The sequence below is a fragment of the Phocoena phocoena genome, chromosome 12 (genome assembly GCF_963924675.1).
Source record: "Phocoena phocoena chromosome 12, mPhoPho1.1, whole genome shotgun sequence".
NCBI lineage: Eukaryota > Metazoa > Chordata > Mammalia > Artiodactyla > Phocoenidae > Phocoena > Phocoena phocoena.
The window spans coordinates 56,267,026-56,291,847 of NC_089230.1; the positions used below are offsets into that span (position 1 = coordinate 56,267,026).

At 34.1% G+C, this 24,822-nt stretch overlaps 1 protein-coding gene across 3 annotated transcripts in view; it reads right to left on the reverse strand.

Moving 5' to 3' along the window:
* The window catches only part of GRIK2 (glutamate ionotropic receptor kainate type subunit 2), a 625,962-nt gene that overhangs the window by 385,005 nt on the left and 216,135 nt on the right, over nucleotides 1-24,822 (reverse strand). For all 3 annotated transcript variants that reach the window (XM_065888797.1, XM_065888798.1, XM_065888799.1), the window contains exon 2: nucleotides 2,770-2,937. In XM_065888797.1, the coding sequence (XP_065744869.1) occupies nucleotides 2,770-2,937 (168 nt within the window). The remainder of the gene's footprint in view (nucleotides 1-2,769; nucleotides 2,938-24,822) is intronic.

Consider the following 24,822-nt stretch of genomic DNA (forward strand, 5'->3'; position numbering starts at 1 on the left):
TAGAAAGTCAATAGTTATTGGAAACATGAAACTCATCTTTAAATATTTGAAGATCTGGCCTGTGAAAGAGGCTAAAGTTGTTTCATTTGACTGGAAAAGGAAGAATTAGGGCAAATGTTTAGAAGTTTCTCACAAATTTTGATACAATTTAAGGGAAATAAGAAATGTTCAAAAGTGGAAGTCTGCTCCAAGAGGCAATGGTTTGTATATCCCTGCAAATATTTCAATATGACTAAGGAGAATTGTTATTGGGATTTAGGGATCAATTAGGTGTTCAGATTTAATCCCTCACAAATAGTTTGTGATTCTACTGTGCAAAATTTTCTGGTATTTTCCTTCAGAGATTTTGCCACATAAAAGACAATGTGATGGATGGATTCTTAAGCATAGAGATATTTAATAAATACATTTTAGTTGGAAAAAAAAGTTTACACTTTCTTCAAAAATTCAATATGATATAAATAAACAATTTTTGAATATATAGATTCTTACTTTTAAAATAATGATTAGAATTCTAAATCAGTAGAAAGGTTAGAGCCTAAAGTTTTTCACTCACACAGGTTTTAATTCACATACATTGAAAATAAAAGATTTTCCTTCTCCAGATTTTTGACAAGTCACAAATTAAGAAAGTTAAAAACCACTATATTAGTTTACATAGAACTTTTTGAAGTGTGTTCAAATAAGAAATAGAGTTTTCAGGTATCAGAGGAGTCACTTAAAAGCAATGTATGATTCAAATAATAATTCAAGCTCTAGTGCATCAAAGTTTATTTATGGAGCAAAACAGTATTATCTACTAAAAGTATAAGACCATATATCACTGAAAATGTTTACATTTAGACACTTAACATATATTCTTGCCTTGGAAAAATTATTTTTTAAAAAATTTTAAGAATGTCCTAATTTATTATTTGTTATTTTGTAATTAGTCATAAATATCAGTATTACATATATATTTATTGAGGCCCCATAAGATTCAAAAACTATGTTAGATCTCTCCTTTTTATTATCTTTTATATATTGCTGTGCCCTCCAACCAGCAATAGGTTGACAAGAAAGAGTTTCACAAGACAAGTTCCAAACCTCGACATCCACCCTTTTAAACAACTCACAAAGAAACTTATTCATACACTTACTTGAGCTTTTTCAGCTTCAGGCCAAAGTCACTTAAGGAACTGGATTCCCAATAGATTTTTAACGGGTGACAAAATTTGTAAATCCTTTTTAATATTTTGAAAACGAAATGAGTTTACCACCTCATAGTTTTGCTAAGATATTCGCAAGATAGTAAGCTGTTTGTTGTTAGAACATTCTAGTCCACTTTTTTTTTTAATGTTGCTACTTTGAAGTACCATTAAGAAATCTATTAATACTTTATTTATACTGCACTCATATTCCATATTCTTTGGTCTAAATTATTTCATTTGAGACAGAGCTTCTTCTTCCTAATGGAAATAATCATGAACTACGTCAATAATCAAATGCACTTGTCTTGCAGTTAATGACTTATTTTGCAATATGATGACAAATGTAGTATTTCACAATAACCTTTACCCTCTTTTTCAGCCTTCAAAACCTTTCATCACCCTGACATGGTTCTGAAATGTGGAAACATATTTTTATTCATAAAGATATGAATTCAAAGGGCAAGCAGAACATAGGTTTTGATAAAAACATGTAAGCTGGGGGAAAAGAAGGATACTTTCATCTCAAGAAATATTGTACCTTATTAACTGCCATTAATATTAATGAGTTTAGAAGAACTCTGTAACAAGTTAGAATTATAAATAATTATGTACATTTCTATGAATGTAAGGTAGCTAATAAAACAATATTGGCATTACAGAAAAGCAAACATTGTTTTAAAAATATGAATTTAGAACAAATGCTTTCTAAGTCCACTCCTTTGAGAAATCTACTTTATGAAATTTAATTTCTGTTACATGAATCCTAAACATGCAAAAGAAAAGATCACCTGCTTAGACAAAGTAAGCCTATGAAAACATCTCTCAAAACATATTTATTACTAAAACTGGTTAAAATAATGCCTCGATAATAGTTTCTCTATTACCTTCTTTCATATATGTATTAAAGTCACATTCCAAAAATTATATTTCTATTCTTATATTTAAAACACAGTTTTACAAAATAATAAAATAAATAAAATTCATAAGGTATTTTTATTATTTCTTCATCTAATCCGGTTTTCCTATCATTAGCCATTTATTTTCAGTCACCAAAAGAAACATCAAGTGGTTCAAAAATCGGCATAGACTATACACAAATGAAAGGTTGTTCAAATTTTTCCAATTAAGGTTAGACTGAGTTTTTGAAGTCACTTGGAACCACAGAACTTTCAAGGTAGTCAGAAAATTGAGACCACAGTAATAGAGTGGAATTGACATATAATGCAAATAAAAATGTAAACATTGATTGTAAAACTTCGTAAAATCCACAGCTGGTATTGTTTTATTTTAGAAAATTCTTAAAATAGGAATAGTTTAGTAGCAAAACAAAAGGATTAATGGGGAAAAAAAATTTTCACTATCCCAGACTTCACTGCATTTCATGTTATAAGCAATTGTTTTCAGTAGGTAATCATATCACTTTACCTTCCCTGATAAAATTTATGTGCAGTTTGAAAAGAAACATTTGCATGAAAATATTCCTAATGACTTATTAATTACTTTAGGGATTAAGAAATCTCTTAAGAATAGCTGAAAATTTGAATTCCAGAAAACATACAGTTAAATATCTATCAATTACCTTTCTTGGATGCTTCAAAACTGTCATAGAGGTTTATCTTCTGGGTGTCATAGGTTAGGGTGGTATTGGGCAACAAGGTTCTGTTTCTGTTGATTGTGTTCACAGCAAATCTGAACGCAAGCTCCTCGGCTCCCATTGGGCCAGATTCCACATATTCAAAAATACCACCTGGCAGAGAAAAAAAATAATCACACAGTTCTTACAAGATAGAGAAAATCTGGGAAGGTTTCTGTACTTTTATGTATGTATTTGTGCACTTACGCGTGTGTGTGTGTTTGAGTGATTTGTCTAAGTACATGAAGTTTGTGCTTACATTTTCTATGAATTTGAATATTTGGTATGTGCCCTTTAAGATAAATCCACACTGGCAAAATTTCTTTGATACTGCTACCAAAATTTACCATGATTTGAATATGATTTTGCCTTTTTATTTAGTAATTGCTTCTTTTAGGGCCTAGGTATATATAGATCTTGCCTTAAGTACTGAACATTAACCCTCAAAATTTTGCACACAGTTAGAAAATAATCAATCCTCTATATTGATATAAAGCTATAAAGTTAACATTGGGAAAACTGTATTAAATTTATCTCTATTAACTCAGAAATCAGAATTGTTTTGCATAATTTTTATGGCACTTATCATGTTAAAAGCCCAAAATACTTATTCACTTGTAAATTCCAGCATCTTACTTGCAAGAAAAAAGGACGAAGTAGCATTTTTCTGTTTGTTTTACTTTAAATCCTTTTTCAAAAACCACTTGACATTTTTGAAAGATAACTCTCCCAAACAGTGCAAATCCCTTAGTCAGTGAATAACACTGCAGCATATAATTTTGGCCATACAATGTAGACTATAATTTAAAGACACGTCCTTTCCATTTGTCACCTTCCACCAGCTGTGCCTCAGTCCAGTTCCCTCATTCGTGTCCCAGCCTTGACATCATCACTCTCTTTTCAGTTATAAGTGACCTAACTGGGACCTTTGTCTCCAACGAATCTCTTCCTTATTGCTGCTTTGGTGAATGGAATGAAAAAGGGAGCACCTGAAAGCTGACACCCTCCAACCTCTGTCCTGAGGAAACCAGAACATTAAAATTAAAGAACGTTTATTTTTCTCCCTTTCAAATTTCACACCATGTGCTCTCAGCACCATCATTCACATATTAAACTCCCTTGAATAGGGCATTTCCACAGCTTGCAATCCATACCTCATCAAAAATCTTTTGACACATGAATGTCAGGTGACTATACTATCAGCAAACTCCTATTCTAAATTAGTAAGAAGTCATGGTATAGTAATAATTCCTCTAAATGTGAAGAATTAGGACTCAGAAGATACCACAGTGATTGGAAAAATTTATATTCAGGAAGCATTGGAAATTTGTCATTTTACACAGTATTAGTTAGAAATATTTCTCTTATTTTTTCAACTAATTTGATGGTGTAGTTACAGAACAATCAACTGTGTGAAATTGTACTCCAAATATGTTTAAAATCTTTGGTGACTTACGCTAAGCAGAAGGATATTAAGTATTTACATGCCTAATGGGTGTCAAGAACAAAATTAGATGTCTTATATACGTGGAGGAGAACAGCGGTATGAGCATGGACTCTGAAGCCAAACTGCGTTCACATTCTGGCTCTGCCACTGGTAACCCAGGTAAATTAGCACAGTTGCTTCAATCCTCAGTCTGAGTTTCTTCATCTCTAAAGAAGGTATGATAATGGAGGCTACTGCACAGAGTTGTTGTAAAGGGCAAATGTTATCTCATAACAAGTCACTTAGAACCAGTGGCTGCCATAGAGCAAACATTCCATAAGAGTTTAGAATCAGTGGCTGCCATAGAGCAAACATTCCAGAAGAGTTTATGGTTTCACTAAATCTTCAAAGCAACCCCAAATAGTAAAATTTTACAGGAAACAATACTTTGGCCAAAGATCATGCAACTTATCAAGTGATAGAGCCAACATTAGAAACTGTTCATGCCTGACTCCAAAGCCCTTGCCTATTCCACTACAAATTAGTAGTTTTCTTCAAAATTTCATTCAGGCAAAATACACAGAAATTCCTAAAATGTGAGATATGATGACTTTAATAATAATATGGAATCAGAATTGTAAGATCTTATATATGGAACAGAAAAATAATAGAGTAATTGGAAAGTACTTAACCTTAATTAGGAATACAGAATCAATTTTAGAAATGCAAATCTGAAGTTATTTCTTAATGGCAAAATAAAATGGAAAAGCTGTATCTACTTTCCTTAGTTCAAATTTTAATTTGAATGTGGTATAAATACAAAATAAGGATACAGAAATGGTCAACACATGATGATAGCGGGTTAAAACTTTCTTATCCTTCACCTCTCTTCAAAATAACCACCTACTTTCAAAATTATGTGCCAGAGTCTTCTAAAGTTGAAAATACACCAACCCTGTGACCCAAAATTTCACTCCAGGATATATACTCAAGAAAAATATGTATACATATTCATCAGAAAACATGTACAAGAATACTCATAGCAGCACGGAATAAATGCATCAGTGAACAACTACATTCAACAGTAAGAGATGAATCTTACAAACGAAATGCTGAAAGGAGTCAGACACAAGGGAATATTGCTGTATGATTTCATTTTTTAAAAAGTTCCAAAAATGGTGTTGGGTGTAGGTGCAGGGAGGGTGAATGATGGGCTTCTGGGTGCTGGTGGTATTCTGTTTCTTATCCTAGTTGCTTGGATATATATTATTAAGGCTTTACACAATGGTTTGTTTATTTTGGTTTCTATAGATCACCCTTTAATAAAATTTTACATTAAAAAACAATTGCATAAAAATGCTAAGGCTTTTCTAAGTTTGATAACAGAAGCAGTAAAAATAAGGGCAATATTGCTGAATGTAATTTGAATATTTGAAAAAATTCATAATCAAACTCATTAAAATGATTAAAGGAATATGAAGAAAATATATGAAAGTATGTTAACTAAATACAAACATATATATTAGAAAAAAGGTTGGTATCTTCAATATAAAATAATATTAACAAGAAATATAATCACTCCAATGGAAAAAGTGGCAAAGAATATGAATAGATAATGCATATTACATGCAAAGAATCAATGAAGACATGAAAATGTGCAAATACAGAAAAAAGAAAGATTAAAACAATGAGATGGAATTTTTACAGATCAAAATTATGGAGGTATGAGAAAAAGTACAGTTGAAAAGGAAAATAAATTGATACAAACTTTCTTGAAAACTTTTTGTTAATCTATCAAGCTTTAAAAATATCATACACTTGAATCTAATTCTACTTATAGGATATAACCTTAAGAAAACTGTGGGCGATTTAGCTACAAGGGTGCTCACTTTGTTCATAAGAACAATGTGATTAGAAATACTCTAAATATCCAATGGGAGGGGATTATTTACATAACTATGGTACATTTAATTAATAAAATACTCTGCATCTAGCCATTTTTTTTCTATAGAAGGTATCTGATGACAAAACATGCTTTATAAGAAGTTACAATTTGCACTTATGCTTAACAAAGTATTAAGTGTGGTTCATTGTAGATGATAGGCATTTGATTAATTTTCTTGTGTCTGTTTTAAATAGTTAACGATGAACCTGTGTTAATCTTACAACTTTAAAAAAATGAATAAAATATGTTTTAAAATGAAGCTAGAATATTAAGGGATAGCAGAAAATAGGAGAGTAACCAGAGATAGTATGAAATTTCAGGATGTTTATGCATTTGTTTCTTTTCTAATGAGAAAGACAACATATTTATATGATGGGGGAAAGAACCAATAGAAAGAGAAAGTTAAAAGACAGAAAAGAGAGGGGATAGCTCATGAGTTATAATCCTCAAGACCCAAAGAGGACCAAATCCAAAGCATGGGAAGTAGGCTAAGCCTTGGATAGGAGGACACCTTACTTACTCAAGCCATGGGGCAATTCTCTGTAATCTGTTGATGTGAAGATGAGCAGAGAACTGAGAAAGTACATATTTCAGTTCTTTTCTTTATGAAGTAGAAAATAAAAGTTTATACATTTGATTCTCTGAGAAAGAAACCAGCTATTTTTATTCTAAAAGTATATCTTTGGTTTTAAAACTTCCTAATAAAAAATTGAAAGGCAAAGCATTTTTTCCATCCATTCTTAGACCTGCAAAAGGGTAGTTGTTCACATGATTTTGAACAGGGCTTATTCTCTTATCTTGAGAAATAATATTTATTTCATGCTATGCACCTTCTATACAAGGTGTTTGCTTCTAGACTTATTCTTTTTATTATGAAGCGTCAGAATTGTGTGTAGCATTTCATAAGCATGTGGTACATGAAGACAGAATTGCTACCCTAAGGAGTTCACAAAAACATGTTTGGTGGATGAAATACATTTCAGAGTAATAAAGAACACAGAAGAACTATATGATCCTAAAGCAGCATCTTAGTAATCTATAATTGTTTCCAGAGACTTGTACCAAGATTCACACAGTTTCACATTTTCAACAATCTATAGACCACTTTCTCATTATCATCACATTCCCTAGTTTCTATTGGATACAAGCAAAATTCCACTGCTTTCTTATACTTACCTTTGCTTTCTGAAATTAAAAAAAAAATCATATAAGATAATCATTCTCACAATTTTATTTTTGTTTGGTTTAATTGTTTTGTCTCTTTGTTTGTTTTAATTTAGGAAAGGCCATCACATCTCACATAACCTCTGTATCAAGCGACAGGCCTGCAATTCTTTCTCCAAGCTTATAGTAAAAGTTAATAGTTTTCATCATTAAGAGGTTTGTTAGAGAAAAAGGAGAGAAACAGAATAGAATAGTCTTCTTTTCCATAAGCAGAGTTGCCCCACTTTGTTTAGCAGATACAGAATCCCAAATGGCAAGGAATCCCTCATTTACACAGAACTCACAACACTGCCACTTTCCCTATCACAGGCTCTGATTCACAAAAGAACATTACCCAAGACTTGAAATAAAAGATTTATATTAGTCAACTGCTAAAGCCTATCCATTTTTTTTTCGCTTTTAGGTCCATTTTAACTACTACTGAGGATTGTATGACTCATAAACCTGTGATGGATGTGCCAACCAATCTCACGTCTAACTTCTAAGACTGTTCAAATAGGTCCTATCATAAAGTAGATACAGTATCTTACAGACATTCAGTTCAATAAAGGAATCGATGTTGTGAATGATACACCATCTGTTATCCTCTCAGAAGATACGCTGTTTCTTTCAATCAACTGTTATAATAACCTTATTTTCTATCTAAACAAATGTAAAAGATGTCCTCCTAACTTTAATTTTCTACAAATCCTTATCCAAAGGATAAAATCATCTCTTTCTTTCTCTCTCTCCACTATGTGAGGACATAGAGGGAAGGCAGCTGTCTGCAAGCCAGGAAAAGCAACCTCGCCAGAAACTAAATTCTCCGGACCTTGATCTTGGACTTCCCAGCCTCCAGAACTTTTGGTAAAAAAATGTTGGCCTCATCTAAGTCAAGGAGTTGCAGGTCCAAGAAGAGGCTGGTCGGACGAATAGAAACCCAGCTTGCTGTTCAACAACTTTAATAAGATTGGTCCTTAAGAGTCTTCCTTGGGTGCTGGCTGGATCAGTACCTGAGTAGCTACAGCTTGAGGAATCTTCCACTGGAGGCAGCATCACATCAAAGTTAGAAGGATCCTGTCCTGCATGCCCCAGATCTCACCTTTCCAAAGTTCCAGAAAGAATGACCAGTGTCTATATCATCACAGCACCAACCCCTAAACCCCCAAAGTTTAAAAGACACAATAACATCCCAGAGCCAAAGGCAACCACTGGAACAGCCTTCCCTCTGAGCCCCAGTACCCTTTGGTCCAGAGCTGCAAAGTTAAGTGCCTACACTGGAGATTCAGTAAGAGGTGGTGAGGACTGAAGAGCACTCACCCCGTCAAAAGGGAAGTTCAACTTTTTAAAATGCTCTGCTGACTAAACTCATCAGAATACACCCACTAGACCACTAGTGAGCCCTGAGGCAGATGAATATGCGTCCCAAGGAAAAGTCTAGACCCCTCATGTTACCGTGGTAGAATTTTTGCTGTCACACACAGCCACTACTTGGGGGAAATACGAGATGGAAGACAAAAGACAGATGCTCCAAGGCTTTCCCTGGGTGCTAATAAATTCGTCCCTACTAGCCAGACCATCTCATTGAAGAGCTTAAAATGCTGTTAGAAGAAATGTCCCCAGTGGTTAATTTCACACACAAATTAGCACAACCTGCAGAGGGGGTAGAGGAAATCTACCACCCACACGGGCTTCCTTTCTCAGAAACACTTTCCAAAGAACACTTCTATGACAGGCCAAAATTTAGAGGTATATGATGGTGGCACATCCAGGCCCATAACATTCAGGTTCATTCATATATCCCTTTAGAGAGCCCCTCTGACCCCAGCACAAATGGCATCTCACCACCGAGGGTGGTCTTGTCCAGGGACACAGCCTCTACAGGATTACAGGCAACTTTGTTTTTTTTTTTTGCAGTACGCGGGCCTCTCACTGTTGCGGCCTCTCCCGTTTGTGGAGCACAGGCTCCGGACGCGCAGGCTCAGCGGCCATGGCTCGCGGGCCCAGCCGCTCCGCAGCATGTGGGATCTTCCCAGATTGGGGCATGAACCCGCGTCCCTTGCATCGGCAGGCGGACTCTCAACCACTGCGCCACCAGGGAAGCCCTACAGGCAACTTTGAACAAAATTCAGCGCCTGGCATGATGTGAAATGCCCAAGCCACAGCCACGGGTGAACAACAAAAACAGGAACAAAAAAAAAAAAAAAAAAAAAAGATAAAATCATCATGTTTCTTTATTAATATCAATGGTCATTTTAAAAATGTCCTGGGGGGCTTCCCTGGTGGCGCAGTGGTTGGGAATCTGCCTGCCAATGCAGGGGATGCGGGTTCGAGCCCTGGTCTGGGAAGATCCCACATGCCGCGGAGCAACTGGGCCCGTGAGCCACAATTACTGAGCCTGCGCGTCTGGAGCCTGTGCTCCGCAACAAGAGAGGCTGCGATAGTGAGAGGTCCGCGCACCGCGATGAAGAGTGGCCCCCGCTTGCCACAACTAGAGAAAGCCCTCGCACAGAAACAAAGACCCAACACAGCCATAAATAAATAAATTAATTTAAAAAAAAAAAAATGTCCTGGATATTAAATGACATTAGGGAATTATTTGTTTCTTTTTTCTCCTTAGGAAAAATAATGATATCGTTTATGTAAGAAAATATCCTTGTTCTTAGGAGATCCATGATGAAGTGCTTAGGTGTAAGGCATCACAAAAACAAAGATGGAAAAACGTTAACAACTGTTTAATCAAAGTGGTGAGTATAGGAATATTTATTTCATTTGAATTTTTCTGTATATTTAATAATTTCATAATAAAGTTTGGGGGAGAAAGAAAAAGGACAGGATAAAATAAAACTCCTATACTTATTTTGTTATTGCTGCAGGTTTTTAACAGATGTCTCAAAAAGACATCTAAATCATCTGCAAATATTTCAATTAAATCAATTAAATCAATCTGCAAATATTTATAAAAATACTCACTATGTATTAATACTAAAATTGTACTATTATTGTAAATGTAAAGGATACAGGAGTCTAAGAATGACACAATCAATTAATTATCTCATCTACCCATCCTTTGGATATTCAGATTGCTTCTAATACTATTGATACATATGGGTCTCTAGGAATGGCAAACCTCCTGCTATCTAAAACTTCTTTCTTCTCTGGGAGAGTTCTAGCACAAAGTTCTCTCATCTATTAATCCATCATTTGCTCCCTGAAGCTTCTAACCATTTGCTCTGATTAGAATAAATTTAAGCCAAGTTTTTGCGTGATCATCTTCCAGAATTTGAAAACAGATACCAAGTTCCTACTATATTTCCTTTTATCCAGGTTAAAACTTTTAAATCTTTTGTTTGTCACATGACTATTCTGATCCATTCATTTCTCTAGTTATTTTTTTCTCTGAACATACTCCAGTGTATCACAGCTCAATGTGAGTCCATTTCTTAATCATATTCCAAGTGGGTTCAAGCAAAGCAAATTATAATAGGACTGCCAGCTCCCTAAATTAATGTAGTATACATTGTATAAAGAGTGCGTTTTTTTTTTTAGAATACAATATCATACTGCTGATTCATCTTAAGCTTGCATTAAAATAGTTTGTGATGTACTATTTTCTTTTTATTTTCATGTGTCCCTGATTAATATAGTCTATTTATAGTTGGTCTAATTTTCTAATTAATACTATTTGGATTCTGATTCTATCAACTCTTTATTAATATTAATTTATTCAGTTTCTAGTGTACCAAGGCAAGTTATTAATACTACGGAGATATATGAAATGTGTTTATTTTCCCTTTGTCTTTAGGTCATATTCAGTCCAAGTCAGTGGTAAAAATGTGGAGCGATAGAGAGCTAAAGACAAAGACTCAGGTCATAATCCCATGGATACCTCTACTGGAAGCTTTCCCTATTGTTAAACTAGCTAATGATCTTCTTAATTATTTTAGCTAACAGTTCATAGTTCTCCATCACTTCTACAGAAACATCACTGTACACTTTTCACAGGCTTTACTTGACTAAGTCAGAGGCACTGTGCCTTCCACACTGTAATCCTGCCTCTCCACTGGATCTTCCACAGAGCCCTCCACCAACTCTGGCTTTTTTCAATAGTTTCTCCACACTGCAACCAGAGTAATATTTCTAAAAAACAACTTTAATCTTGTTATTTATTTTCTAAATCTTTCAGTGACTGCCTAATTTTTAAGCTTAATGTTAATTACCAAGTTCTTCATAATCTATCTTCTGCCTTCCTCTCTAGGCTCTTTTCTTACTACTCCCACTTCCCCAGTGTTACAGCCAAATAAAACTATCTACCTTTCTCTGAGTGAACCAAGGCCAATGCCTCCATTCTTCCCAAATGATGTTCCTGTGCCCAGGAACCTAGTTCCTACCTACACATACACACACGCAAACACACACACACACACACACACACAAACACACACACACACACACACACACATGAACATACACATATGCATAACTACACACATATACATACACATTAACACATTTTTCCAACCTTCTTTCTCTCCTAATGCATTGTGAGTCTTTAGCATAGTCCCCTATTCTGGGGAGACATTCCTTACTGGCCCTAACTCTAACTTGACTAATTTGTAATCTCTGATTTACATTCCCTCAGTTCCAGATCACTTTCAAACACTATAATGCATACTCCAGCAACTGAAGTTTAAGAAAGTTAAATCAGTCACTATTTGCAGATGACATGATACTATATATAGAAAACCCTAAAGTCTCTACCAAAAAGCTATTAGAATCAATAAATTAATTCAGTAAAATTGAATGATACAATATTAATATACAGAAATCTGTTGTCTTTCTACATACTAATAATGAACTATCAGAAAGAGAAATTAAGGAAGCAATCTAATTTATAATCACATCAAAAAGAATAAAATACATAAGAATAAACTTAACCCAGGAGATAAAAAAATGTATACTCTGAAAACTATAAAACTTTGATGAAGGAATTGGAAAATGATACAAAGAAAGGAAAGATATCCCATGCTCTTGGATTGGAAAGATTCATATTGTTAAAATGTCCATACTAAACAAAGCAATCTACAGATTTAATGCAATCCCTATCAAAGTAGGGACATTTTGATAGGGATTGCATTACCCTTGCCATTTTTCACAGAACTAGAACAAATCATCCTAAAATTTATATGGAACCACAAAGACCCCCAAATTGCCACAGCAAGCTTGAGAAAAAGAACAAAGCTGGAGGTATCACACTCTCTGATTACAAAGCGACAGTAATCAAAACAGTATGGCAGTAGTACAAAAACAGACATATAGATCAATGGAACAGAATAGAAAGCCCGGAAATAAACCCATGCACTTATGGTCAATTAATCTACAACAAAAGAAGAAAGAATATACAACAGAGAAAAGATCGTCTCTTCAATAAGTGGTGCTGGGAAAACTGAGCAGCTACATGTAAAAGAATGAGATTAGAACATTTCCTCACACAGTATACAAAAATAAACTCAAAATTGATTAAAGACCTAAATGTAAGACCTGAAACCATAAAACTCCTAGAAGAGAACATAGAGATACTTTGACATAAATCATAGCAATATTTTTTGGGATCTGTTTTTCCTAAGGCAAAAGAAATAAAGGCAAAAATTTACAAGAAGAAGGGGGGACCTAAAAAACTTAAAAGGTTTTGCACAGCAAAGGAAACCATCAACAAAATAAAAAGACAACCTACTGAATGGGAGAAAATATTTACAAATGATATGACCAATAAAGGGTTAACAGTCAAAATATATAAACAGCTCATACAACTTAATATAAAAAAAAGGAACTCAATTAAAAATGGGCAGGAGGTCTCAACAGTCATTTTTCCAGAAAAGATACACAGATGGCCAACAGGCACATGAAAAGATACTCAACGTTGTTAATCATAAGGGAAATGTGAATCAAAACCACAATGAGATATCAACTCACACCTGCCAGAATAGCTATCATCAAAAAGAACAGAAATAACAAATGTTGGTGAGGATGTGGAGAAAATGGAACCCTCGTACACTGTTGGTGGTATTTTAAATTGGTGTAGGCACTATGGAAAACAGTATGGAGGTTCTTCAAAAAACTAAAAATAAAACTACCATATGATCCAGTAATTCCACTCCTGGGTATTTCACCAGAGAAAACAAAAATACTAATTTTAAAAGGCACAATCAGCCTAATGTTCATAGCAGCATTATTTACAACAGGCAAGATATGGAAGCAACCTAAATGTCCATCAATAGATGAACGAATAAAGAAGGTGAGATATATATATATATATAGATAGATAGATATAGATATAGATATAGATATAGGAATATTACTCAATCATAAAAAAAGAATAAAATTCTTCCATTTGTGACAACATGGATGAATCTAGAGAGTATTATGCTTAGTGAAGTAATTCAGACAGAGAAAGACAAATACTCTATGTTCTCAGTTATATGTGGTATCTAAAAACATAAAACAGATGAATGTATATAATGAAACAGAAACAGACTCACAGGTATAGAGAACAAACTCATGATTACCAGTGGGGGAAGGGAAGGGGGGAGGAACAAGACTGGGATATGGGGTTAAGGGGGGACTGGGATACCATGTTAAATAGATAAGCAACAAGGATATATTGTAGAGCACAAGGATATATAGACATTATTTAGTAATAACTCTAAATGGAATATAATCTATAAAAATGTTCAATCACTATGTTGTACACCTGAAACTAATATAATATTGTAAATCAACTATACTTAAATTAAAAAAGAAAGTTAAATCAGTATGAAACATGTTCAAACCCATGCTTATTCTGAAGGATGAAAGCTTCCAGCAGTCAACATTCATTAAGAGCAGACTTTATATCAGGCATTATGATAAATATTTTACAAACATAAACAGAACGACATCAAGAAATGTTGAATCACACTTTCTGTCTTCAATGTATTTCCCACTATTATATTTTAATTCTGAATGTATCTCTGCTATTCAGAATTAAAATATAACATAGTTGCTTACCTCCTTTATGTTCCATTGCCTCACAAGGTATTTTAATTTTTAGGCTAAATAACTTACTTTACTGGGTCTAATGTCCTCTATTTTAGCAAGACCTTGGAGCAGGTCCAGTACTTTAACAAGACTTTGGAGCACCTCCAGCATCCTGAGAATTTTGCCTAAGGTCAGTTACACAGTCAGGAAGTGATGGATGCTGGATTCAGACACAGGAGACTTCGATCCAGGCTCCAGCTTGAAATCACTATGCTGTACTGCTTCCTGCTGGGTAAAAACACCACTCTTTACCCTCAACTTCTGGTAGTTTTCACAGCAGCTTTCCTTTTTCTGGATGGTAAACATTTTCAATTTCCTAAAACAGATTCTTAAGAGTTTTACATTCATATGAAGTATGACCATTACACTCTGAAATTTATTTTGTGTGAAGTTAGTAGATGTCATCCTGGTCACCTAAGTGATGCAAGTAGAAAAGAACATGCACACATGGACTTGAATGACTGACATGCCAGGGAAAAATGAATAAGTAGGTCACAGCTCCTAAAAAAGGATTGCGTGGAAAGCATATGGTATAATGTATGAATTTTCCAAGAGGAGGAGCAGTGATCCATCTCTACTTCACATTGAGAGACAACCCTCACTTGTTTTTGACTTCCTTGAGCCATGAAGTAATGGGTATTTCTAATTTAATTAAAGGACTGGCTCCAGCATTTTGAGACATTTTCCTAGTGACAGTAACATCCTGAATTGTAATGTTACTAGTGTAGTCTCATCCAAGCATACAAATTAGCACCCTTGTCAATATTTCAAGTAAACTAAAAACTATACAAACAAGTGACCAATGAAGATTTTGTCTGTGGAACGTCCTGTAATTTTTTTGCAATTTTAGCACTCTGCAGTTCTTTAACTACAGAAGCTATGAAAGCTACTCTTGCATACCACTTTTACATCTGTTATATTCAATTCAACTCAAACTTGTAGTGAGCATTTGGAAAAAGGAAGCTGCTGATAGTCTAGAATAAAGAATATGAGTTAGCTGGCTCATAAAAAGTGAAATCAAGTTGCAGGAAATAACATCATAGTTCCATTGGACAAAGATTGGTTACGCTCAGGCATGGAAATGTGCTTTCTTATTTTAAAAATAAATAAGCTTTTAACTTTACAAACCCTCTACTGTTTCCAACATATTTTTCGTTAGTGAATGGAAAATAGGTGTTGATTTTTTTTTTTCTTTCTACAAATGGACCCTTAAAATCACAGGGAGGACCATGGAGTTACACATTCAAATAATATTAATTTTAAAGTAGATGTATTATATACTGAGAGGAAAATTGGGAAATGGATACTTAAATGTTAGCAATTTAGGACCTAGAAGGAATGCATACTGATTGGCAAGGCAGATGCTTGAATAATATTGAGATATAAATAGACCAGATCAAACTGAGATAACAGGGAAGGCAGCTACGTGAATAATCACCATATAAAGAGTATAAATAACACCAACTATTTGAGGGCCAAAAGCATACACTTAATTATATTGATTTTTAAGAAATAGGTCAGCTAAAAGAAAAGGCAAAAGTGATTGAACGACCAAGCCCCTTCACTATCCAGACCAACGTTTTCTCCTCTGCAAAATGAAGGGGCTGGGTGAAATGATCTTGGAAGATCAGAGATTCAGAAAACTTTCCTGATTCTAAGATTGCTTAAGAACTGCTCGGTAAATTGAGGAGCAACACTAATTCTGTCAGAAGTTAGGAGCTGGTTAAATGCCAGTCTCTTACAAGTATGGCACAGCCTCCCTTTCATTTGCAAAAAGAATATTGATTTGAGAAATCCTGCATCAAAATATTACTGAACCCAGTCGATGAAAATATAGATACAAATACATTTTGAGTTTGCAAAGAGCACTTAGGTGTTACGAGGCTAAATTAGAGGCATTAAAATAAACTCCCTTAAGTCTTAATCTAAAAACAGTAATAAAAAAAGATGGCTAGCGAATTGATATTTCAAAAAATCAGCAATCAATTTAATAGTAATCGTGTAATCCATGAAGCAACCTAAATATGTAATTTGATATCACATACAAAATAATTTACATTATTTATCTGGACTATAACGTCAAGAAAGTCCTTTCATTCTCCCTTACATGTTTATTTTGCAGAGTTTCTTAACAAAAATCTTCTTTATGCTATTAACTAATACGTATGAGCCATGTTATTTTGTGTGTTTATTATTTTGTTTTAAATGAGGGGATTAAAAAATAATAAAGAAAGGAACTGTTTGTTTATTTATACCTTTTGTGGAAAGGTTTCTTAAATCCTTAAAAATATTTTGCTTCCCTTTTTAAAATCTGTAGTATTAATCAGATACGAAGTTTTTTGAGATTATTAAAAATTTTAGGATTCATGTTACCATTAATAAAACCTCATCATCTCTGTCGTGAAGCCTACCTCTCCACAAACTCCCTCAGATAGATTTCAAGTCTCTCATTTGCAATACTTTTTTCATTCCTCTTTTCTAGTACTTCCAACTGCATCATGTGGCATAACCTTCTATTACCGTACATGGTTCCTCATGTATGGAACTTACTCATCTTTGACCCACTGGACTTAACTCAGTGCTAGGCATACAGTGTGTGTTTAATAAACGTTTGAAGAATAAACCACTAATGTGGGGAGAGAATATGAGAGTATTGCATTATTAACACAAGATAAATTGAATGAAATTAAAATCATATTTTTATACCAATATAATATAAAAGAAATATTACAGAAATTGACCAAATAGCCATTATTTATTTTCCTTTTCCCAGGCAACTACGAGAATGATGTGGATCAGACTGTGTCCCTTCCTTGTTGATTCTCCTCACACAATCCAGAAAACCTCACTTATTTGCTAAAGCCCTATATAAATTACAGTCTCGTGAATTATTTTTATAATCAGGACAGTCTGTGAAATAGAAGACTATATCTCTAAGGCTAAATGGAATTTATATAAAAATTATAACTTCAGAACTAGTTTCAGTATTCAATAATGGACATTATTTCCTGAGAAATTTAAAAACTGAAAAAATTCAAAGCAGATATGGAAAGAAAATACTGCAAACGATTGTATATCAGGGAAATTGTAAATACGTAAATACAGTATTAAAGTTATTAAGTTTCTTTTTCCAAAAATCTAACTCAAGAAAGCAGTGTGGAATTTTAATTGCAGATAATGTGACTAAGCCAGTAGAGATCTAACATAGAAACAATGTACACATATGTGAGTATGCATGCAAAACTGATATACACCCACAAAGACTCATACAAAAGCAGGATCTGAAGAAAATTTAACTAGCTGGTTAATCCAGAGACAAAGTAGGGGAGAAAATGTAGTGGCCTGATACTGTCAAACAGAGCAATATGTAACTGACAAAAATGTTTACACTGACTCTATGTAGATACAGCCTAAACAAGTGTAACTTAAGGTCAAATGAAAAAATGACCCAGTTGTAGATTATGAGGCTTTGTGTGTGTTCGGAATGGAGAGTGTGTCAAAACATACACACACACACACGCACACGCACACAGACACACGTGAAACATATTTTCATTGAAAATTGGTACTACTCCTAAACATACCCTGGAAATGAACTATGGATCTATAATCAAGCAAAGCTTTAAAAAAAAATGTGTCTAAGATTCATAAGTTAGTGAGACTAGCCTGTAAACTCAAGCATTTGCTATAGTTGAATGCCTAGCTCTTAGCTGAGTGTCTGTCACACAGTAGGTGCTCAATAAATATGTCCTGCATTAATATAATTTTATTGACTTGCAGGATCAAGGAATAATCTTTGAGCAGATAATTCTGCAGGGCAAATTGTATCAGCAGAAAGGCAAATAGCACAGATACTGAAGAGTTAGACAAATTATACCAGAAATTATACGTGTTCAAAGATGTTCATAGTAGTATCATTTTTAATAAGGAAATAAACTAGAAACAATCTAAATGTACATCATCTACAGAGTGGTTCTACATAGCGTTGGAAACCACCAATGCAATACTGTGCAATCATTAACATCCTTGGGTAGACGTACATTTATTGCCATGGAAAAATATTCAGGATATATTGCTAATGAAATAGTCAGTAAAAATTTGGCATGTTTTTAAGAGGTAGTATTATGTAATGGTTCAAAATAAGGTCTCTAGAGTCAGCCTGCTTGGGTTCACAGCCCAATTCAGCCCATTGGAAAAAAATTGCTATGTTATATTGGTATCACCAAGTACTAACTTCACAGGATTGTTGTGAAAATTAAATGAGAGAATAAATTAAAATTCTTACAACAACAGAGATATCTCAATAAAACTTAGCTATATCATTTTAGTTATGTCTAAATATTTACCTACAGATACATACATATAAAAATACATAGAAATATGCCTGAAAGGATATATACCAAAATATTAATGGAGGATATCTATGAATAATAGGAATATAGATAATGACTATTTTCTGGACTTCCTGAAATAAAAAGAATTTTTATATCTCTGAGGTACCTTTGTATCAGAAACAATTTTTGAGGATGGGGTAATTTAGGATGGAAGATTATACGATTTTAGATTCTTAGGACTGGAAAGAACCCAAGCTAAAGGGAGAACATTTTCAATCATAGGAAATTATCCAAATATAGATTCAGCAGACTTAGTCCATCACTATAGAAATGAACCATTTTATCTCTATAGAACAATGACCTTGAAAGTTGAGCTAGAAAATGTCCTGCTTTTAGAAAAGCGATTCCAATCAGGCAGGGACAATGTTGCATCCCCTACATCTCCCAGAACAGCACTTTCCAATATGTGTTTGAGTAGTAAGTAACTCGGTTGAAATTTTCTCCCAAGCCTCAAAAGTACTAAGCAATTCAAAATCAAAATTGTTGCTTTTTAAATTAGAGGACAACTGTAAGCCAAATGGAAAAAAAATAAATTAAAAGATATTTAAAAATCAATGCAAAACAAATACAGGAAAAGTAACTTAAAAGTCATATCTTAAAATGTCTTCTACTTGTAGCCAAGATGATAATGGGAAAGGTTACATACTTCTCCTGAGATTGGCCATCACGATGTACTGAAGAGGGTTTGTAAGGAATCAGAAGAATGGGCAGAGGTTCTCTCTCACGCAAGGTGAGCTCAATATCTGCCACTGAATCCACGGTCTTCTTTAATCATTTTAGGAGAAGGATAATGACAGTAATATTCACTTTATCAAATTTTACCCCATGGCTCTTGGCTCCTTAGCCCCCCATGACCAAGGACATATGGAACTGATGCTGATTATATACCGAAGGACCTTTGCCAAGAATGTCTTGAGCTTATCCTGACATTATTGGTTACTTTAAGCTGCCGCTTTCCTGCAGGCTCTAGAATGCTTAAATTACTACACAAATTGCTATAAATGTTAATTGATTCCAAGAAAGACAAATACCTCTCTAGCTGGGCAGCACCCATGTAAGAACAAGAAAAAGCAAATTCTCTTTCTATTTCTGGTAAGTTAAAGGATGACAGGTTTCAGCAACGTTTTCAAACGTTCTCATTTGCATAAAGCCACAGATCAGAAGAGTGACGTTTAGTACTTTACAAGTCAAAAATCAACTCTCATTCACTGTTCTGTTTATCATAACAGATGTTCTGATCAGCATTCCCAGGTCACCATGTACAGTGTACAGGTTTATATAATTACAAGAGAAAAGAGGTTTAAAACATTGTGCCTCATCCAATGCTGTCAAAATGAACCAGTACAACAATTCACACAGGGGAACAGCAAGAGAGTAAATTCAAGCACTATAAATATACATAAGCCACAACCTAAACTGTTTCCCAGCCCAATATCCAAAAATGGATTCCTCGCAATAGACGTAAAAGAATCAATATATATCCCTAACTGCCTGGTGTGACCTAGTTGAAGGCAGCCTAGAGGCAGAGATGGAATTTCTACTACACTTTGTAGGATCCTGTGAATATGTATTTAGCTTTTGTCAGAGGATAACAAATATCCAATAGTCCTAATCTGAGTAGAAGTGCCATTTGTTTTTCTTCTCACATACCTGTTTGTGATACAGAAAATGTGACATGAAGTACACTTCAGAGGAAAGAGAGAGAAAGTTATTTATGGACAGATTCACAAAATGAAGATACTAAGAAAATGGTACAAAGATAGTCTTCCTCTAAAGCAGGGACAGATTTTCTTGGGCTGTTTACACTACCTGCATCTAAATGCACCTTAGTTTTCTCTAGTGTCTGTTGTTTAAATTTTATTATTTATGTGCTGTTAAATATATGAGGCCTAATCATACTATATCATGCTTATGTGAAGTGACAGGAAAAATTAAAAAGCATCAAAGTTACGGTAACTTCCAAGCAGGGTAGTGGTTCAGAGCCTGAGATTCTAGTTCTGGCTCAGCCATTAACTAACTCTAAACCTTAAGCAAGTCAATTAAATGTTCTTGGCCTCAGTTTAGCTGGTTGTGAACTGAGGACCTTGAAGGACCTGAGTGATGTCAAGGCTGATGCTGTTCTTTTCATCCACTTAATTCCAGTGCCCAGCACAGTGCTTAGCACAAAGGAGATATTCAGTGACTATTCGTGGCAACGAATGAGTGAATCATGTAATGAATCAGTGAATAAAAGTACCGGTAAAATCCTTGCCAACCTAAATTATCCATGGCAACATGTCATTAATTTGCATGACAAACAAAACTTTCAAAATTAAATCCTGGTTCTAAGGTGAACGTGCATTTTCTGAATGGGTAATGGTATCGAGAAAGTACTATTACAGCATCACAACCTAAATCCCCTGTGTCAGTCCAGTCTGAATCATGTACCTGTCTGGAGGAAGCAAAATTAATATAATGACTTAGCTGAGTCATCCAGTGAGAGCCCAGTAATACAGGTAAAGTTAGAGACCTTATCCGTGATCAAATCTCCACTGGTGGTGACTTAATTAACCATTGACCTTATACTGAACAGCAGAAATCATATAACTGTGGATTTCTGTCAGCCTGCCGCCTTTCATGCCACATCCACTAGAAAATTATTATCTTATCCAAGAATAGGAAGTGAGCTGTACTTTCTAGAAAGAGGTTATTATATATATATATGTATTTGAAATAATCCAATCGTTATATTTCTACCCTATGAAATTATTATGCTAAGGAGCTACTGTACAAAATCATTTTCCATGGCTTTTGTTCAAGCTTGGAAGAAAAGGTTAGGAAGAAATAACTCTGATTTCAGCTTATAGCAAGGTAATCATGGAAGGTATCTAGTCATCTTGTACTTAGAGGACACCTAAATATCTGCATAGAAAGTGAAAAACTGAGTTAAAAGATTTTTTAATCTTTTACCCAACTTTTTAGCAACTTAAAGAACACTATATAAGCTTTGTTTCTTTGCTTTTAGAATCTTCCCCAATATGGATAGCTATTGGAATGAAAATGAAATAAAGAGAGAAGGAATGGAGGCACAGAGGGAGAGAGAGAGGGAGGAAAGGGAAGGGAAAATAATACAAAACCTAATGACTCCACAGCCCTTGATAATGGGTACAGTGTTTTCATAAGCAAGCATAGATGCACGATGGGTGAAGAAAGTATTAATACTGTGCCATTTTTCAGATGAAAAATTAGTTTCGCTCAGAGAAATTAAGTGACTTGTTCAATATCACACAGCAGAAAGGTGATACAGTGAGGACTCAAACCCAGGTCTTCTGTATGCAAACATCAGACCTTTCCATTGCATTTCAGCCACAACATATGCATTTTGTTTAGAGAGAATGCAAGATAGGAATTCATTCAAAAATGTAAATGGTGACGCTTTATGTCTCATAGAATGGTATACAGCCAAAAGGGAAAGGTATAAATCAATGAGATTGTTTCATCCAGTAATTATATAAGATTCCAAAAATCAATAACAACGGTGAACCCTTCCCCTTTCACTACATGTATTGTTCTTTTTATTTCTTCAAATTTGTAGGCCTACTTTAAGTATCAAGGTCAAGCCACCCACTGTTTTGAGGATACAGTATGCTTAATTATACCCAGAAATGGAAGCTATTCAATATTAATTTTTAAATGTTACACATTACCATAAGGAAACTACAATATCATATCTTGAGAAGTAAAGAGCAGGAAAAAAATGTTCATCATCAAATAGGTCATTACATGTTTAAATATATTATTCGCTTTTTAAACTATCATTATGTAGATAATTAAGCAATCTTCTTGCCTTCTAACAGCGCTTCAAATAGCATAGTTTATCATCCTTGGGTCTGAAACTTCCCTTTTGCCACTGACTAAAATGAATAAAATGAGCGCTACAAAATTTGGAAAATGTCTATCCTTCTTAAAGGCAATGTTTACTTGTGCTAAACCTTAACAAAACTTAAAACTGTGCCATATATCACATAATTATACATTGTCTTGCCTTGTTTTTTATTTCTGCCATAATTTTATGTATATTAAACTAAGCTCCCAAGAAACTTCATGGCTCTAGAAAAGCCAGTGGAAGATGTCTGAAAATTTTTAATTGATTTATTGTCAGTTACCAATAACATCCATTGGATACTACTGCATTATGCACCTGGTGTTATATTACAATTACACATTACATATTACATTAAGTTTTCACTTTAAAACATTTATATTTTAATTTTATGAACAGAGAGATTCTAAGGCAAGTTTTCAAATGGTTACTATTAACCTTTTAATGAGAAGCAAGGGCTTCAATCTGGTTTTTAATTTTCTTGGGATAATTTTTAACTAACCTTTTCTACTAACAAAGATATATCCTTAAAAGGATTTCAATTCCAATTTTAGTATGTTGCTATTATAAATTTTCAGAACACTTAGTTATAGACAAATTTTTATACTTTACATAAGCATTATAGAAGTAATTATTATACCTTATGTTTATATTTTATATGACATTGTATCCCCTCACAACTAAAATCCACTCTGAATACAAACTACAATTGTAAAATTTTAAAAAATGCACGCACACAGTTCTTTTTTCTTATTCTTGGCAATTATAAAAGTAACTATGAACAAGATTGTTGGTCAGATGTGTGAAATTCCTGGTTGTTAAAGCCCCAGCTCATAGCCTCTGCTTTAATGAAATATGTCATACAATGCACAGTTCTCTAATATCATTTAACCTATAAATTGTTCTTCTGACCCTTTCATCACTCAAATAGAGAATACAAAGAATAGAATTCATTATAAATTCATGGAGCTTCTAAAACATGAAGAGATACTGGTTATAATTCATTCATGAGTTATTTTCAGTTTATGAAGGAAGGTCTTGCCAAAAGAGAGTAAAAGCAAAGCACATTAAATTATAAAATTATATTCAGATTTTGCTGAGCATGGTCTTTAAGTTTCTCTACAAATAATTCCAGCCTCATTCTCATTCCACCTCCAAAATTAAACAACTCTTCTTTCCCATCATGTGAACTTCAGTATCCCAACCAAAAATTCTGCTTTCCAAAATTGTGACTCTGCTGTTTCTCTCCCACAGTGATCTACAAGAACCTGTCTTATCCACAAGCTCATGCTTCTAACCTCTTTTCTCAGATCTGTAACAACATATCCACTTGCTTCTAAGGTAGCAATGATTAAGCCAGTTAAATCAACTACTCTATCTACTTTGGCTTGATGTGAACACATTGGAATTTGTGAAATTCTGCTCTATTCAATTGACAATGACGAGGTATATGCTGATTATTTGCACTCTTAGGTCTATTTCACATCCATTATTTTTCAGTTAAATGATAAGGTCTTTGAGATTGGGGATTGTGTTATTGATTTGACTTGTGTTAGCCCAAAGGAAGTTAATAGATTGAAATAATGCTTTAGACACCTATTATGTAAATGAATACAATAGGAGAAGGTATTCAACAAGAAGTAGGTTGAGCATTTTGTATAGGAATAAAAAAGATGTCAATCTTATTCTGGAAGATAATTTCCTTTGAGTAGGGATTCAACCAATGTGGTGTGAATCACTTAACAATTCAAATAAGTGATAAATTCACATTACTGTTGAACATTCACCTCGGGAGACATATGAAAGCAGGATTGTTCTTTCTGTACTTTCCGTACTGACTGTTTATACAGGTAAATACTACTGGTTTTCCATTTTCTTCTACAGTTACATAACATCAACAAGGAGAGTACAGGAACAGTAGCATTCAGAGTTGCTTTGTTCCAATCCTGTCACTCAGATACAAAAACTTTCGTAAATCATCTAACTAATGGGCTCAAAATCTTCATGGAAAATGTTAAAATGTAGAGAGATACACTACTGTATTATCTCTAAGTTACCCTCCATCTCTTAAAAAAAAAACAAACCTATCGTT